At 37.2% G+C, this 19585-nt stretch overlaps 1 protein-coding gene across 7 annotated transcripts in view; it reads left to right on the top strand.

Annotated features, from left to right (window-relative positions):
* The first annotated feature begins 309 nt into the window (after positions 1–309).
* LOC131152285 (protein TRANSPARENT TESTA 9-like) overlaps positions 310–19585 on the top strand; it is a 77761-nt gene continuing 58485 nt past the window's right edge. Inside the window, exons 1-10 of one of the 7 annotated variants that reach the window (XM_058104127.1) lie at positions 310–715; positions 3582–3633; positions 3734–3810; positions 3901–4034; positions 4304–4400; positions 4630–4687; positions 10754–10862; positions 11004–11082; positions 11184–11373; positions 12483–12799. In XM_058104127.1, the coding sequence (XP_057960110.1) occupies positions 663–715; positions 3582–3633; positions 3734–3810; positions 3901–4034; positions 4304–4400; positions 4630–4687; positions 10754–10862; positions 11004–11082; positions 11184–11373; positions 12483–12799 (1166 nt within the window). In that variant the 5' untranslated portion in view covers positions 310–662. Of the gene's footprint in view, positions 716–3566; positions 3634–3733; positions 3811–3900; positions 4035–4303; positions 4401–4629; positions 4688–10753; positions 10863–10961; positions 11083–11183; positions 11374–12482; positions 12800–19585 lie in introns of those variants that run through there. The other 6 variants (XM_058104119.1, XM_058104114.1, XM_058104099.1 and 3 more) reach the window with 6 other exon arrangements.

The raw sequence follows: 19585 nt of genomic DNA, 5'->3' as shown, positions 1-19585 counted from the left end.
CTAAGTTTTCTCAACATTGCCATATTACTCTAACAAACTTGCCAAATTCCTCAACCTCACCTTCTTTTATTTTGGTTTTTTTTTTTTATTGAACATACAAATTCCTTTTTTGAGTATGTGAGAGACCTAGCAAAAGCCTTACAATTCCATTTATAGTACCACAAATTGATAGGAAGCCATAATGCCTATACCTATATTACATAGAGAGAAAGAACTCCTAAATGTTATGTAAAATGTATACAATTAATCATTCTCCATTCAAATGTAATCTTGGGATCTTTGCTATAGCCTCTCAAGAATTAGCCTAACTAGGCTTTGGCAATAGGGATTGGATGACATTTCATTATTTTTATCATCATAAACTTAATCAGAGAGAGGCTAAATGCATCCATTGATCTTCTCGAATGGGGAGATTTAAAAGAGGCTAAATCGTCCGTCAACGTTGACGGTTCGTTGCCGAGTCGGCCCCATAACGGCTAGCCACCAAACCGCCAGACTATATGGTGCCTCCGACTCTCCAAGCTCCAAAATCCAAGAGAAATCAAAACGCAACACCCACACCTTAAACGCGCGCACCGCCACATGATCCTACGCACCTTGGTCTTTCAGGTTCCACTCTCCAAACCAGTAGTTCTCTAATTGGGTGTCTCTAATCCCTCGTCATGTGGCGATCTCTTTGGCGATCCATCGATCGCTTCTCTCTCCAGTACTTCAAGTGAGTTCTTTACGAGTTGTGATCCTCAAGTCGATGTTAATTGAAATTTTTAGAATTTAATTGACGTTGTCATATGTTGGAGTTATCGATTCTTGAGAAGCCACCTGTTCTGAGACATGTGGGAATTAGGGTTTAACATGGATATATTTATTTAACTTTTTGCTGATTCTGTATGTTACGACCTCTGTGTATGTGGAACTTTCCACTTTTATTTTCATGAAACAAAAGAAAGAGATTTTCACTGTCCAAAACTGGGAAAGAAAGAAATTGTTTTAGTTTTGTGGTGAATTTTGATGCAGATGAAAAGGGCTGTTGAATACTTCTAGCAAAAAAAAAAAAAAAAAGAAAAAGAAAAAAAAATGATTCGAATTGTTTATTTCTTTGAAGATGTTCTCACCTAGCAAAGGAAAATCATCATCCAGATAAATGAAACAGTGTGCAGTAGACCAGATGCAGTGGGTATATTAGAATGGATTATTTAAACAGTTGCATTATTTTAATTTGGTTTTTAAGAGGGTTGCCATTGCAATGTTGGCCATTTTGCTCAACAAAATCTTACTAGAGCTATCATTGGCAATATTAGAATGGATTTCCTTGAACTATAATATTGCTACTATTATGTGATTTACTGGAGCCATTGTCCTCGGGCAGCCACCTGTAATGGTCTTGGGTCCAACTCCTGCGAGGTATTGACCAACTCTTGTGAGGTATTGTCTACTTTGACCCACTGACTTTATGGGTTTGTCCTATAAAAGGTGCCTCACATAGTTGGAGCCTAAACCATCCGTATAAGTTCAAGATTTCTCCGGTACACATCTGATGTGGGACCATGACACCACCTCATCTAGCAAATTTTAACAGCAAAGCTGAATTTCTGAAAGATGGAGACCATTTGTGGCTTGATCGCTACCACTACTTTTCACTCTGAAATTCTTGGCAATAGAGTGACAGAAAAATGATATAATGTTACTGAATCTATGGTTTGGGGGTGGGCGCTAGAACATGGAACGGAGCAAATATGCGTGTTGTGATTGGAAGCACCTGAACCTATGGTCCTGGGGGTGCTTGAAGAAGGAATAGACTCATAAGGTATTGAAAGGGAGGCTGATACATACACCTGGTGCAATATTCATGTTCTTTGACATTCTTTCAATTGATTCACAAAATGCTGTTGCATCTGGTAGACAACTAAGCTTAAAATTAGTTTAGTGTCTGGAATTGTCTCTCTCACTTCCCAATTACAATAGCTGATAGAATTTGATTCACATGGTGTCTAAGAGAGATATCCTTGCTTTGACTTGTGCAATAGAGCAAAAGCACCATTGAGATTAAGGCTTTAAACATAGTGCCCTTGGGTGGTTTTTAGTATAGGTCCTCACTTGCCAATGGATGGATTTGATGCCAAGTGGCTCTAGTTTTTTGTGTACATCCAAACTTGAAGGTTAGAGGTTCAAATCAAAAAACAGGTCTCTCCAAGCATGGAGGTAAGACTGTGTACATCTTGCCTTCCCTAGGTCCCCTATGGCGTGGGTGCGTTATGCACTGGGTGTTACTATTTTACATTTTGCATTTACATCAATTTTTATTTCTTCAGTGTATCCCTCACCAATGCACATAGTTGCTGAATGGAACCCTTAACTTTGACAGGATGGCTTTCTAGTATCTTATCTATGTCATTAAGATTTTGTTAGTGGGAATTGATCATCAACATCTCCTGATTGTGTTAAGATCAAACAAAGTCCCTGCCATGGATGGGCAAGAAAATTAAAATAAACTAGAGATAAATGGTGGCTGAACCAAATGATTGTTTACTTTCAAACTCTTGACTAGAAGCTAGGTTTTGAATGTTTGTTTCTATTTTGCAAGCATTACTTCTCAAGTGAGCCTGGCTTATTCTATTATGAAGTGTTATAATCTTATATCCCTGGAAATTTGTCATTCAAACACAAACGAAAAGGAAAAAGAAAGCCCAAGCTCGTAATCAATTATGTCCTCATCTTGGATGTGATTTTTCAACTTGGAAAGGGGATAATTCTTTCTTGTTTTAGCTGTTGAAATTCTGCCTTACGCCATTTTCCTGGTAGAGAGCTATTTTGAAGGCTAAGGTTCCCTCTAGAATTAACACCTTCACTTGTAAGTTGGTTTTTAACAAAATTAATATTGATGGTTTGTTTCGGGAGAGGAGACCTAATTAAGCAATAAAGAGACACTTGTGTGATGAAGCCATGATTGGCTTCTAATGAGACTAGTGAAAACACATCTTTGTCTGGTGCTAGATATTGCATGTTTGGTTAAGCTTTCCTGTCATTTGGTTGATTTTTTGGGAATAAAGTTTTTGGGTTTTGGTAAGACCATAAGAGTAAGCAAGGGAATGTGCTGTGGTACTGTGCTTATTTTTCTGTTGTTTGGGTTTTGTGAAGGATAGGAAGAGTTGATTTTTCAAGAGTCAAGTTGCAGCTGCACTCTTCTTGTGGGATAGGGGGGGTTTTCTTTACTTTTATTTTGGCTTTAGCTTCGAGGGTGTTTTAATCTAGTATGTGCCTTTGACTGATTTTTGAAGGGCTTGGGGGGCCAGATCTCATGTAATTTTCCCTTTTTTCTTTGAGGACACCTTGTTCTTCTATTTTGCACTTTATTGTTTCTCAATAAATTTCTTTTTCTGGCAAGAAAAGAAAGAGAAAAGTGGCAATGTGTTGCTAGCGTGGACTTCATTCCTTGGATTTGTTCTATTGAATTCCACACAATTGTATTGACCCTTGTTGAATTCCAAAAAATCCAAATTACTATGGTAGCTTCAGATGTCAGTTAGAAGGTATCCAGCAATTGTTTTTATTTGATAACTTATTTTTAGTTTTTGCAAATGTAGATACATGATTAATGAGTTGCGGGAGATTAAAGTAGTGGACGGGCACAATAGGGTATGGCAATGAATTTCTATAGTAACATCTAATGTATACCATTTTAAATGGATACTTGTTTTTTAACATAAAAAACTTACCACATGTTTTCTCCATGCAGGAATTAGTTGTAGATATACTGCAATCGATAGTAGAGATAGTTACCTATGGTGATAGGCATGACCCATCAATTTTTGAGTATGAACTTTGCACATGACAGCTTCTTTGGTGTGGTTAGAGCTCCTCAGTTCTTGATGATATTATAATGTCATCTTATTTTTCTGGCAGATGTTTTATGGAATATCAAGTTTTAGCAGACTTCGTTCGTGTCCTGAAGATGAGTAGAGATTCCAGTGTTGAGGCATCATTGCTTCAGTATTTAAGCATAATGATTCAAAATATGTGTAGCGAACATGCAATTTGTAAGATGCTGACTGCCATTACTATATGTACTAAGTTCCTTGAATGTTCCTGTATTTCTAAACTCCAATACTATGTGTGCTAGTAGATGCACCACTGCTTGAATATTTGGGTATAATGATAACATGGATGGTGAATGCTAATGGTCTTGATTTTACTCTTGTTTCTTTCCTTATTATCTTTTCCCATGTAAATTCAATGTCTGCATTTGTTTTTTCTTGTTTTTTGCTTGTATTACTTCTGTGATAGTTTTGATTTTGTAATGCTGCAGACTATTGTTTTAGCAATGACTATATCAACAGCATCATATCACATCAGTTCGAATTTAATGAGGGAGACCTGGCTCCGTATTACGTGTCTTTCTTAAGGTTGTGATTTTTCTGTTCTTTTCTCATTTCCTGTTTTTTAGTAATATTTTTGTGTGAATTAGTTTGTAAAAAATGCATTAAAATTAACCTTCTTTCATTTCCTAGTTTTTCAAGCATATTTGAACTTGAACTGAACATTAATAGACCAGTAAAATGATTTTCTGATGACTGTCCTTTCTTTGATCCCTCCCAACCCCATCCCCCCTTTTTTTTGTTTTTAACGAGTCAGAGCAGTGAGCAGCAAAATAAACAGAGACACAATCTGTCTTCTTGTAAAGGTTCACGAGGTAAATCAAATCTCATGCAGTAAGAAATGTTGTCAATTTGTTGATGCACTGCCTATAGAGCACATAATTTCAAGAGGTACATGTGGTCTCTCTCTCTGGGTTGGGAGGTGGGGTTTGTGCTGGTTGGGGTGGGGTGGGAATAAATGCTGGATTAAGTCTTATACTCCGTGAATTTTATAATATGTGCTTCGTAATTGCTTCAGGTCTGCATTCATGGTGATCCATAATTTTGACCTTTACAATTTCAAATTAACTTATGCAGTAAAAAATGGACAAAACCAAGTAGCTTTTCCAGTATTACCTCTTATTTTTCTGATAATTGCTGCCTAGAAAGCTTGCCTTATATTTGTGACATAGAGCGTGTGGAAAAACGGTTTATTTGGAAAGATAACATGAAGGAATCAATAATTTGAGTCTGGTGTACTTGACTGTGTATAAAGGAAGAAAAAGATAGGCACACAGACTGAGCCATGTGATGCCACATTTTTTGTACTCTTTAGTCAGATGTCACAATTTATATATGTGAAGGTATATTGATCCAACTTGGCCCTTCTTGAGGGGGATTTTGTACTGTAGGACTACCAGAATGGAGGACGAAGGGAGAAGGGGGCTGCCAGGCCTGGGCTCCACTCTCTCTATTTTTAAAAAATAAAAATGTAAGAAAATTTGTAAATAATTTTATGGTAGCCCTCTTAAAATTGATAGTCGTTGAGAAACTCAATGCCACTCATTAAGTTTTCCAAGAGACTGCCATTTCTGATATGTATTATAGGATGGCAGGAAGACAATAGGGGTTCTAAGCATTTACTTAGTTGGCAGTTATTTATGTAGATTAGAAAGTGTGAAAATGTTGTATGTAAAGTACAGCCCAATATAAAGAGTTTGCCACTTCGTAAAACATTTTTAGTTGTTTTATGAAATATATGCATGTATCTTGTGTTTTCAACAAATGTTCACTCTTAATTGGTTTTAACTTGTTTTCAAATGACTGTTTTGCAAAATAAATTCTTGCCTAGGCCTAGTGACTCCATTGGATTTTAGATGGAGTCATGGCCAGCCATGAGTAAAAAACAGGGACGTGATGCATAGTAACGTCCCTCTGGGGGGTGGTGAGTTCTTTTCTATTTTAGGTGGGCACACCACTCTTTTTCATGCTTGTTACTCAACTAAGCCTTTGTATTTTTATTTTATTTTATTTGGGAGAGGGGGGAGGGGTTTACCAAACAAGATTGAGAATATTATGAGATATTTCCTTTGGTCAGTAGAAGGAGAAAAGAGGGATCTTCCAGTTAGTTGGGAGGTTGAGGGTAGGTCTAAGGAGGAAGGGGGCTTGGAGATCAGTAATTTGGTGTCTACAAAAACAGCCCTCTTGGGCAAAGGCAAATGGTTACTGCAGTTTCTCTTAAGAGGAAAACTCTTTATGGCACAAAGTCATTAAAAATAAAAAATCTGGCTTGCATGTGAATGGGATACTAATTAATATGGGTTTTAGATGTTCAATTGAAATTTTGTGGAGACTTATCGCAAGTTTACCCTTTTTTTATTCCTTTAGCTGTGTATAAGGTGGGTAATGGTTCTTGTATGCATTTTGCGGGGATGTTTGGGTGGGGGGTTCAGCACTGCAAGATATATTTCCTCGTCTCTATTGTCTACCATCAGTTTATAATACCTGGATTTTTTTATTGTTTCATAATGATTCTAGAGTTTCTTGGGATTTTTATTTTTGAAGAGGTCTAAATTATAGGAACTTGGAGGAGCTTGCTTCTTTGCTGTGTGTGTTAGAGGGCTGCCATGTCAGGAGGGATGCTAGGGGAGAGGGTTCTCTGGATTCTTTGGGTGAATTCTCTTTGGAGTCCTTTGTGGCCATCTTATCATGTCTAATGTTCTTTTTATCCTTCATCGTTATATTCGAGAGTCAAAGATTAGTTATAAGATCAAAGCTTTGTTTGGTTGGTGGTCTAGAGCTAACACCAACAATCTGTTGTAGAGTAGGAGGCCTTTTTAATGCATTGTTCTCATATGTGTCTCTTGTGCTATTTAACAGTTTAGAGACATTATCTAACCTATTTCTGCACTGTTCAGTTTCTTGGGGCATGTGGAATAGATTGTTTGGTTTATTTGGAGAGGATTGTGTATGCTGAGAGACGGTGGATGAGTTTTCAAGTATTTCTTTTATTGGGTTTGGGAAGAGGAAGGCTGCTGTAACTTTGTGGAAATGTGTGCTCTTTGCAATTATGTGGGGATGTAGGATGAAAATGCATGAATTTTTCATGGAAAGTAGTTGTCTTTAGATTTTCTTTGGGATAGAGTTTGGTATTTGGCATCTCTATGGGCTTTTAGCGCAGGCTGTTTTAAGGCGGGACTGGAAGACTTTATTGTTTTTATTGTGTTTTTTTCTGTCCTCCTCATATTGGTTTATCACCATCATTGTATATTCTTTTTTACTTGATGAAGGTCTATTTCAATTTAAAAAGTATCTAAATTACGGAAAAGAATGAAAAATCAAAATTTCTGAAATATCTTTCGGCTTTTTATATTTGACTTCAGATTGACTATTTTAAGTCATTCTACCTGTATTATGATCATGGCACAGGATCATGTTTCTGAAACCCTTCTTCTGATCTCCTTTTATTGGGCAGCAGCCCAATAACTCTTGGTTGAGGAGTGAGCATGGATTTTTTGACCACAATGTTTTGCCATTTGATCACCCATGGATGTCCTTGGATGCACATCAGTTTGTCCTTTGTCGTTGATCTTGTCTTCCAGGCAGGCGAAAGGAAGAACAATTATGTTCTGATTGTTCTATGCAATAATTCTTTCTTAGCTTCTAAATGCTGCCACGAAGTCCTAGTTTCTCCCTCTCCTGTTATGCTAAATGACACATTTGTTAAATGTCGCAACGAACTAACCCATTCCTCTGTTTGCATAAAGGAAAGATTCCGAAGCTTAATTTCAAAGCCCGTTTATTTGTATGACTGAGCCTGAGCTTGGTTGGCTTATTTAAGTTTGTGAACAGTCCATTCATAGGTTTATTTCGGGCGTATTTATACACTTGGTTTAGCCCGTTTATAAGCACGTTAGTGGTCTCATCTATACACTAGTTTTGTGTATTGTGGAGTAGGTGGGGGGGGGGGTTAAAAGATGTCAATTTGCAGTCTACTTAGGGTTGCAAATGAATTGAGGAGCTTATGAACTCCTCTACTTAGCCCATGCTTTTTTTGATGGTAAAAGAAAATGTATTAAGGAAGAAGATGAGATTTGACGAAAAGATGTGGATCTCCCCTGACAATTCCAAAATTCCTCCTCCCTTGAAGTTCAGCAAAAAGATGTAGACCTGCCTTGAGGTTTGAAAAGTCTCATGGACCCCCCTTGAAGTTTGGCAAAAAGACACAGACTTCTCCTTACTCCTTATATTTCGCAAAAAGACAAGCACAGGGAGGGTTATAATTTTCCAAAAATCAAATGTCAGGGGATGTTTGTGGAATTTTGGAAACCTCAGGAGTGGTCAGCTTCTTTTTGCCAAACCTCCCTGAAGGTTTGTTGCCTGCTTCTTTTGTCCAAACCTCAGGGGAGGTCTGCTTCTTTTGTTCCAAACCTCAGCAGAGGTCATGTATTTTGCTCAAAAATAAATAACAGAAACTAATTGAGAAGATCCCTCTCTAAATCCTTGCAATTGTAATCCACAGAATGTTGCAAGTTTGCTAATTCCTGCCGGGCTTTCTTCACATTTCTTGTGCCACCATCCAGACAAACTTTGTTGTTGGACTTCTAAATCCTCCCTTTTAATATCTTCCACATGAATAGGAAAAGTCCCTTCCATACATTGATGTTCTTTAGCCAGTCTGTCTTCCTAGAAAATGTGAGACTCCCTCCAGATCGATAGAATTGGTGGCACTTACAGTAAGTTCCCAGTAAATTAGAAGATTCGGACGTATTCCATATTGTTCCCAAAACTCATCCAATAATAAACGTCACCACAAGAAAACTCACTGGCTACATCATTCTCATCATCTGACATATCTCGTCATTGCTTTTCTCCTTTCCCTTGTTATCCTTCTCACTATATCCCCCTTTTGAACATTAACACCTGCCTGCACTGCTATCTGTCAAGAATAAACCTTACTGCCCCAAGCCTAATCACAGGTATTTCCCTTATCATCACTAAACTAAAAGGATTCATGTACTAACCCCACCTAGTGGGGACTTAAGGCTTGGTTTGTTGTTGTTGCATCACTACACTCTCCCCCCACAACCAATCTTACCCTGAACCTCATTGCTGCAAGCTTCCTGATCTTTTGTAATCCTTCCCCAGCAATGCAAACTGAAGGATAATCATTGGCCAATCTCTTGTCATGACCACTGTTCCCACCCGGAATCAGATGGATCACCTGAACACCTAGAAATTTATTTATTTATTTTGATAGATTCTGAACTCCCAGAATTGCCTGAACTACTTCTGGGTTTTGCTGGAGCCTGATATACAAGCTCCATGGATCTATTACCTCACCCTTGCAAGGAAGATGTGGTCAACCTCTTCTTCTCCAATTGCTGAGCAGTCCTATTAGGTTCGCAGGAACTTTCATTCGTCTGCAAGCATTGAGGTGTCTTGCCTCCACTGGTCACGCGGTGTTCTGGAAGAACTTAACTCTCCTTTAGCTTAGAAGAAAACTTGAGTCAGTGACTTAGGCAGTTATGTGCTTAATACCAGTGGAAACAATTGGCCACATGTGCTTCATTCCTGTATGCATTTAGCTCATCGTTATTTAAGTGTTTGTCAAAATGCTCTAATATCCTTAACTTTGGTCATTTATTTTTCTTGCAATATTATAATATGATGATGTGAACATTTTTTACAAATTATTTGCATTTGATAATTTTATTTACAGAAAATGTTTATACATTATTTGTTTGATAAATTTTGTCAAATAAGCTTGCTTTTAAATTAAAATTAACTAAAGCCTGGGAGCAAGCTCAATCTTGGGTTGAGCTTTTTTAACATTTTAATGAACAAGCTCGAAGGAAACTTAATGAACAGAGAACATGGTAAAACTTGGCTCAGCTTTGCTTAACTTGTGTATAGCCCCAATTTGAGAACTATAAGCTGAAAGAACACTGCACACTGTCAAGTACACAAAGCTCTGCAAGAAGTTAGGCAGATGATTTTGATCTATACCGTCTTATTTGGGTGTTGGTAAATTATTTTTAACTGAAAACCTGGAAATTGTTTTCTAGACCCCTTGGGGATGTTGGAAATGCTACTTGTCTAATCTGGTGTCTTATGTTTGAGTTAGCTTCATCTTTGTCAAAAATTGTTGGTCCACAACTTAACATCTTAAGCTTTTAGGTAAAGTGGTAAAATCTAACATGGTATTGGAGCTGGTTACTAGGATGTCCTAGTAGTCTTGTTCCTGCATTTATCATTTGGTGTTTAAAAAGTCATTGTATTCTCTATAATGGATGTTATTTTTTGTATATTTGTCTCTCCACATGCTGTTGGGCTGCTTGTGTGGGAGAGTGTTAAAGCTTGATATACATTGTTGGTCTACAACCTAGCAACTTAAGTTTTTAGATAAAGTGGTAATCTAACAATCTGTTTCAAGAGTTTTCTGGCGTTCTTGCAGTTTAATTTCTGAGTACAAAAATAAAATGACAAGAAAATTGATTTGTTCAGATGGCTGGTAGTTTACCCCACTGGGTGAAGCACGCTCATCTTTGTGCTCAGGCTGTTAAAGTTTTCTGGTTATCCTAATATTTACTAGTACTATGTCATCGTATTATCGTATCTTCAATTCATCGGCCTAAGTTGCAATGTCAATGAAAGAAAAATGGAACTAGGTGTGTGTTCTGTAAAACAGGCATTGTTTTGGTTTTAAAAAAAGTAACATGCGGATTAGAAGTTTAGAACCCTACTTTAAACCACTTCCAAAATTGGTATGATTCTGTGGTGGTTTTCTTGGTTTGGAATCAATATGCCATGCTTGTTTTTGTTGGATTTATTTAATTATTTTATTTGGTGGGTTTGGCATGTGGCTTCACAAGATTCTTTTGCCATGTCTCTAACAACAGGATGCTGTAATCTCATTTCCGCTCTATAGCGAGGCTCTTAAATTTGCTCACCATGGGGAAAAAATGATTCAAACGGCTGTACGTGCATTGACACTCTACATATATAATGGTATTATTTTTTTAATTTCTTTTTATACCCTTTTGCAATTCCTGGTGATTTAGGTGATAGCTTGAATATAAAAACTGCGACAGTATACCTTTTATGCAGTTAGTGATGATATGGTTTATCAATTTTTAACAACTCCCCCAGCCTCGCAATACTTCTTAGACTTGGTTCAGAGCTTAAGAGGGAAATGCTTCCATCTAGATGCCGTAGTCAAGACTTCAAAGTATACTTCTTTCAACTCATTATTGAAATTTATGCATTCTGTGGATATAGTCACGTACATCTGCTTCTACTTTTTGGTGACACTGGTTGACTTTGATACAGGGAGACTTGCGTTCATGAAAGGAGAAAAGAACTACTTTTGGAAACTGATAAAATTGCTGACGATCTTTACTACTTAAATGACATACTTTGTGTTGGCGAGTCTCGTTTGAGTGGATTGGTTATCCAAAATCTTCTCAACTCACTGGTCTTTCCCATATTGCTCCCATTACAGCAACTAAGTCATAGTAGCGTAAGATCTTAATCTTGTTTTTTTTCCTGAACATGATATTTAACAACTTTTTGATGAATATGTTCACATTATTTTTGAAGCGTATATTAGTTGATGTACAACATGATATTTGTTGATGTATATTTTTGACTATATACTTTATACCATATGTGCCTTTTGCTTATTGCATAAGGGTGGCTTTTAGTTTCTGCTTAGAAAGATATAACATCTTATACATAAATTCAAATTTTAGTTAAGTGAGCATATTAGTTGTAGGATTTAAGATAATTCTTATGTAGTTCCTGCTTGCAGGGTTATTCCAGCTCACTGTGAGGATGCATTGATAGGAACTTAGGCTTAATATACATTGCTGGTCCAAAACCTAACAGATCAGTGCCAAGTTGGTGCTTACTATGGTATCAAATCTATTAATTCCGTGGTAGTCCTGGGTTATGTTTAATTGTGGGGGGTTTGGGGTGTGGCTGATGTTAGCGCTTGATGTACATTGTTGTCCCAGCCATGTTTTTACTGAGCCTTTCTTGGGTTGATCTCTCCTCCAGTCATGCAGGCCTCAACCCACTGTTGTCATATCTACCGCTTGTGATTTGTACGTCATATTTCTCTTGAAAATCCAATTTCATGTTGGAGGAAACTGATTCTCTGCTAATCTGGATTAGGATTGTTTTAGTCAATTTGAATTGGGATTTTCCAGTCCTTTCTAGAAACTAAACCAACACCTAAAGGTCAGTTGCATTAGTCATGCTTGTAATATATTCTCTGTTAAGTCACTGATTGACCTAAAATCTTCAGCTGTTGGGTTGTGCGCTTACAATGTATAATCAAGACTTATTGCTTCACCACATGTGTCCGCTTGCATGTGGAAAGGTAAACCAGCAATGAAGAACTCATGTTTCGGGGACTAAGTTGATTTTTGATAAACAGAATAAAATCTGGTGATAGAAATAGAACCCACGAACTTCCAGAAACCATGGCTCTGATATCATGTTAGTTGCCACTTGACCCAAAAGCTTGAACTCTTAGGCTGTGGACCAACATTGAATATTGATGCCTTAAAATTTATTCTTTTGAAGTTATTCTGTGTTTAATATTTTTGTTATTTTTTATGTCAGGGCACAAATATATCTTCTATCACTTCCCTGTACATTGTTTCTCGTTTTCTTCAAGTTGTTGATGGAAAAAACATGGTGAACTTTGTGGCTAGTGTTATTTTGGATCCATATTTCATGAAAGATGCTACTGAAGAGGATGCTAGTGATGACATTTGTCTACCTAATTCTTTTTCTACCAATCTGGATGAAAAGAAAGAGGCAGGATGTTCATGGCTGGAGTCAGAAGGAGCAGAAAATATCAATTGGAACATTCTGCATAGACATTTGCCAAAGTGCACTTCATCTTATCCTCATTCAGATGATACATCTGGAGCAAGGTTTATGGGACTTACTATTATAATTTTATACTGGTTCTTATTTTATTGGTTTACATAAGTGCAATTTGTCACAATGGAGAAATTGATTGTATTTTGTTTTTAGACTATTGCATTTTCTTCTTTTTCTTCTTTTTTTTTTCCAGTCAATAATTGTATTGGACCTGTGATTCTGGACAAATAATTATTGGTGAGACTTAAGAAGAGGTGACATAGACTTTAGAGAGAATTTGTTTTAAGTGTCATAGTTGTCATAATTATGGGAGCATCCATGATGGAATTGACTTTGGGAATGTGGTTACTTTGTTTTTGGGGCTTATCTTGGCATGCTATGATCATGGTTTTAAATTGCGGTAGTGGGCAGCGTAATGTAACGGTAACGGATGTGATGGGAAGCGGGAGTAGTGGATGTTACATAATGGGAAGCAGGTGCAACGACCGTGAATTTTTTTGAAGCACGCACAACCTTGTGCATATTAGTGTACTTGCATGTTTTAAACTTTTAGCCCTTCTTTGAAAGAGTTTTAGTGTATTTTGGATCCTTTAGTTCGAGTAGCTAAGTTATTTGGTAACGGCAACAAGTTTACATTTGTTTTAAACCACCATTGATGGAAAAATTATGTGTGTGTGCATGTTTATACTTTTCATTTTTCTTATCTGTGATAAATTCTTATGTGCGCTAAATTAATTAATAAAACAAAATACATTATACACTCCATTAATCAATTAGACACATAAGACATACGAATAATACAAATATAAAATAGGTACAAAAGAAAGAAGGTTGAAGTTGAAAAATATAGAATATAAATATCACATTACTAATATTATCAAAATAGAATATTTTCTTAACAAGTTAGTATTTTCAAATTGTTAATTAATGCATCTATTATGAGTATTTAAAGAATAGTAAAATTTGTATCATTGTCATCCTCATTATAATCTTTTCCCCCTCTGGCCACTTGGGATATTGAAAATGATATATGAAGGAGAGGGAAAAAGTGAGAAGAAAAAGTAAAAAATAAAATAATTTTTTGGCATAACAGTCTTGTAGTGGTTACGTAATGGTCATAGCGGCCTTTACGTAATGGTTGTGGTCTGTAATGGTCACTACGGCTGTGATTTTTCTTCCCACTGATTTCGCGGTGTGTAACGGTCCCAGCCGAACCATGCTTATGATACTAGAATTAAGCAGATTGCAAAATGGTATTTGCAGGCTTGAGAAATGAATAGCTTAGGTACTTATGTCTGTGATCGTGAATGCTTTTAGCCTTTTTGTTTATTTCTGATTCAGTTAATTTTATTAGTTTCTGTACATAGATAAGTGGAGGCTAATTTAGTTAGATAAGTAGAGGCTAATGTTAGTTTGGCACCTGCCAGTTCTGCACCAAAACAATAATACTCTTGGACCATTTTCCTCCCCCAATTTGGTGTCGTGATGTGTGACTTGTTTATTTGGATTTTAGGGAAAGTCAGGTTATTGGAGATTTTTGAATAGTTTCCTTACACCAGAGATGTCTTCATGTTGTTGTGCTTTTCCCACATCCGATTTTCTTCTCTTTTTCTCTTCTTCTCTTCTCTTTGCAACATTTCTAACTTTACAACAAATCTCAAAATCAAGAAAGTAATGAAGAGTACCCAACTCCTATTTGAAAATTTTTTTAAAGCCACTTCTGCAATTGGGCTCTTTGTCACTGACATTGATGATAATAAATTACTAGAAATATGATACTTGTTCCCTTTTTGCGAACAAAGGCTGAATGGTCATAGTATCTTTGGATACAACCAAACTTAAAGGTCATCATACTAAATTTGCCAAACCAAGCTCAAGGAGACTGCTTAAGACCATAAATGGCCTTATCCAACCTACACACATTACTGTCTTCCCCCTGAGCAACATACCTAGGGTTGCTCCATCTATACCTTTTTGTTAAAGCTTGATATACATTGTTGGCCTACTACCTATTTGCTGTAGCTTTTAAGTAAAATGCTAATCTAACATGGTATCAAAGTTGGTTAGTAGGAGGTCCTGGGTTCTAGTCTTCTTGTCTGCTTTTATTGTGTGCTGTTAAACAATTGTTATATTCCGTGTATTTATCTCTCCATGTGGTGTCAGGCTGCACATGCCCCCGCCGGGGGGGGGGGGGGTGTGTTAAAGCTTGATATACATATTTAGTCCACAACCTAATAGCTTAAGCTTTTAGTTCAAGTGGTAATCTAACACTTTTATTGCAATACAAGAAGGCATTCTTCACATCCAACTAGTATAAAGGGGGGCAGTAAAAATTAATTGCTAACGAGATCAATACATGAATGGTGTTTTGTCGATTACTAGGACAAAAGGTCTCAAAATTAGCAACGTCAATTGTTTGGGTGTACCTTTGGCAACCATTCAAACCTTAAGCTGTACAATAGTCATAAGAAGATATTTCATGGTGTAGATCCAACTATACCTAACTCCCTCCTTACAAGGAGCAAGATCCACCTAGTCCCTTGTCTCTTGAGTTGTTAGGGCAACTATTTTCTACATCCATTGCATGCTTCAACTCAGGATTAGGAAGTGCTTCAACATGTGAGGAAGAGATAGAAATAGAAGAAATAGATAGGGCAAAAGAATACATGGGACTAGGAAGATGAAGAACTGAAACCTTTCAAATGGGCAATTGGAAAATCCTAGTCACACTGGGGGGGGAAATCTGGAGCCAAAAATCAAAATAGTGAATGGAAAAAAGGTGGCTGCATGGTGTTAATGATGTCTATGCTTGCTTTCTATCATTCGTAAACCCACAATTATTTCTCTAGGTCAATAGCTGATGGATTTGGAAGAACAGTGGAAGTTTTTCTAGAGTGATAAGGGCAGGAACATGAGGATCAATGAGCTTAATAGATTCATCCAATGGAGGACTAGACACTAGTGAATTAAGGTGTCCTTTGAAAAAAGTAATCTGCATTTATATGTTTCTTATGAGTGTGAAGATCATAAAATCTGTATCCTCTCTGCGCTCTTTAGTACCAAGGTAAGAAACATTTAACCATGTGAGGAGAGAACTTGTCCTGAGCATTGTGCGGAACATGAAAGAAACATGTGCACCCAAAGACAACAATAGAGAACATAGATGTTTTTGGGTACATGAGAGAGAAGGGAATTTATCCCCTTTAGAACACTAAAGGGCATTCTATTAAGTAGAAAATAGGCTATAAGAGGAACATCAATCCAAAGGGTTTTATATGCATATAAAAGAGTAGAGTTTGTGCTATGTCAAGTAAGTGTCCATTTTTTTGTTCATTTACTACATTTTGCTCATGAGTATGTACTCATGATGTTCGATGAATAAACCCTCTGGCCAATCAAAAAGACTAAAGCTCACTTTGGACTAGTTCAGGTGCATTAATAGGTCGAAAATTTTGATTTGAGCTTTTATTTCTCGGTAGAATTGAGTAAATACATTAAAAAATTTGAACCAGTCTTTTGATCCAAGATCTAGGCCATACGCAAAATCATCCAAAAAGGAAACAAAACACTAATAAGTTAAATTCTTGACCCCATAGGCAATAATTTATTCATAATATTGCACAGTCTCTCGTTCTCACTTCGTTTCCTCTTTTTCTTTTGAAGCCCTTTTTCCAATTCATATCTTGATCGACAATGGTCATGAGAGAAGGTGGGTCTCGGAGAATAGTCTAGGTTGAAGACTCAAAGGATAGTATTTTGATATGAGTTAAAGAGAATAGGGGAGGGTGGTTTTGTTTCTTTGTTTGAGAGAAATCCAATTCATAATTGATGGGTTAGTGTTTCTTTTGCAACTCTATGTAGACGGCTTGTTGTTAGTAGTGGAGTGGTTGGAAGATCCCCTCTTAAAATAAGATTTGGGAGGGTGGAGTATTGGATGGTGATTAGGGTGGTGATGAACGGAAAATTCTTGGAATTACGTTTGGGGTGGAATTGGAAAAAGTTTATTGTTTTCATCCTAGGAGGTGTTCTTAATGATGGTTGGAGGAGTTTTCAAGAAGTTTCAAATGTTGGTGGAGGATTCAAGTAAGATCTTCCTTGTACAGTGGCATTGATTTGAGGCAACTAAAAAATGCCATGGGAGGAGTATCTACAAGGCTTCAAGAACCTCAATTATGGAAAAGTGTTAATGCATAAGAACTATCATCTCAGTGCAAAGTGTGGAGAAATTTTGCACGAGAATAAGTGGAGATGGTTTGAAGGGTGGATGAGTTGCTCAAAAGGGTAAGTGGCAGCTAGGGTTTTGCTAGACGATTTATAGGGGTTGACAATAGTGTGGTCTGGTCCAGGGGTGCATAATATTGTCCTTGATTTGGTCCTATTATTGACTGAGTGGCTAGTCCACTTACTATTCTTGGGTTAGGCATGAAGAAGGCCCAAGCATCGGCCTAGTTGGGAAATCAAGAGGCCCAACACTCAATGGGTAGTATAGAGTTAATTGTGAGGTGGGTAAGGGGGATCTGGCTCGAAGAAGGTTAGAGCTTAATGGGTTTCCTTGTCAGGCCTGAAGTTCTAACCCTCACAAACAAGGTAATAATTGAAAAAGGGCGTCCTCGGGCCACAAGGCTCCCTGCATTGCAAGGGTAGGGGGAGGGTTGTCAAAGTGTATGCAACCTTATTCCTACTTTATGTAGAGGGGCTGTTTCCTTGGACTTGAACCTATTATCAATCAGCCACAAAAGCAGCCTTACCGTTGATCGAAGGCCTGCCCTCATAAACAAGTAATAACTGATAAGATTATTTCAACTTTTAGAAAGGGATTGACTAAGCCCAGTACACCAAACTCTTATGTGGAGGAGTTGGCCCTATTCCTTCCCAGAATTGGGGGTTAATGGCTTGACAATACATCCATATTGCAGAAACGGGGATCCACATCTTCTATGGTGCAGCACAGGAGGGATTGACAAGGTGAATCTTTTAGGACAGATTCGGACAAGGGATAGTAGCAATTTGGTTAGTCTTGGGATTCCAGTTGAAGCTCCTGTACTTTTGGTTCAAGAGGATTGCTGCTAGGATGAGGGTTTTATGAACAAGCTGCTATGTGGATGATATCAAAAGGAATAAATCTATTCGTAAGAGAAGGGAGTTTTGAGAGGGTTTATGCACGTCTGGTGGACAAGTGCAATAATTCTGTTGGGAGGCTAGAAATTAGAAAACAATGCAAGCAACAATGCTGAAAATACTCTGTTAGTCTGTTTTGAACCCTAGAGCATTTAGAATGGAGATACATATGTGAGGAGTAGCAAGGGTAAGGAGAAGGAAAATGGGGTGATATGTTGGATAATGATAGGTTGATAGTAGTGAATTTGTTGATGAGGGCAGTTGGCTTTTGGATTATATTCGAGAGCAATGTGGCTATGATTCTAAATCATCTGATTTATTTGGAGGTTTATTGTACGTGCTGCCATCTCTGATGGAAGGTTTAGAGGGTAATTTTATAATTGTGGAGGATGGAATGGGTTGGCAGCAGTGCAGGAATGGGATTTTGCCCATTCATGAGGTTGACCAGAAGGAGTTCAAAGCTCAACAATTGTTGGATGAGATGGCTTTGTGGCTTTTCAGCCCTGGAGGTAAGAATTTTTCTTGGCTGGGGTAAAAGGACGTTAAAAAAGGGACAGCGTGGATTAGCAAATTTGAAGTGCCCGGTGAGTTATGAAGGCAAGGGTTTAAAGAGGGTGTTTCCTATTTGAATTGTTAGGTTACTTTTTTGTTTTATTTTCTTTTTTTCTCTTGAAGATTTCTTGCCCTCTTTTAGGTTGTAATCTCCTTTTGGTCTCTTAATGTATTTTCTTTTATTATCCAAAAAGAAAAAGAAAATCTTGAATTTACGCGGATTCCAAATATCTGAATGAATAAGAAAAACAATGATTTACTTCAAGACTCAACTCTAGATGGAAAAGATGTCATAATATGCTTTTTTATCTGACATGCAAAACACTCAAAATGAGAAGTAGACTTGGAAATAGGAAATAACTTTAGGATTTTGGGCTCTTTTATTTTTTTGGCATGACAAATTGTGTGTTTCGTCTTCTCCATTGACATTCCTTCCACACCTTTTTTTTTTTTTTTTCAAGAAAAATTCGAAACTCGAGAAAGATGGTAAAAGACTAGTAAAAAAATTATTGTGTATCATGGCTACACATCTAGTGGTTCCTTCTTTTTTTATTTTTTAAAAATAGAAATAGAATAATTTCTTATTAGTGTGTGAGCCAAAGTAGCCTATAATGAGTGGCCTCTACTAAAATCATGTTGCTTGTAGCTCCACATGAAATAATCAAGTTTATGTTTTCTTTTTCTGTACCTACTTTGATGTTTTAACTTTCGTTCACATGCCAAAAATCTCTGGATTTATGCAATGATCACATATCTCTCTTGCCATATGGAGGGCAATCTTCTAATTTTTTCTGATTAAACTCCCACATTATTATTATATTTATGCCCTAGTTTCTTTGTTGTGTGGATTGATTGCAGCATAACTCAAGATTTTTTTTTTCTCCAGGGGAGGGAACATGATTTGATGTAGAGTGGGGTTCTTTTTTGGTGTCTTTACAGTTTTTTGCTTTTGGTGTGCTTCTGGGGGTGTGGCTTATTGTTGTGCAACATAAGAGGGCCTTGTTATTTTAGGTTTTTGTTTTATTTTCTGTCTTGGGGGGAATGCTTGTACTCTGATGTGTTGTAATTGGTTTTTAATTCTTTTATCGCACACACATACACACATAGGCTTATTGTGTTATTGGACTTGAGGCAAGCTCTGGTAACAGGATATGTTTGACATCTGA

Source organism: Malania oleifera, chromosome 1 (genome assembly GCF_029873635.1).
Source record: "Malania oleifera isolate guangnan ecotype guangnan chromosome 1, ASM2987363v1, whole genome shotgun sequence".
Classification (NCBI taxonomy): domain Eukaryota; kingdom Viridiplantae; phylum Streptophyta; class Magnoliopsida; order Santalales; family Ximeniaceae; genus Malania; species Malania oleifera.
This window is presented reverse-complemented; position numbering and strand designations above follow the sequence as displayed.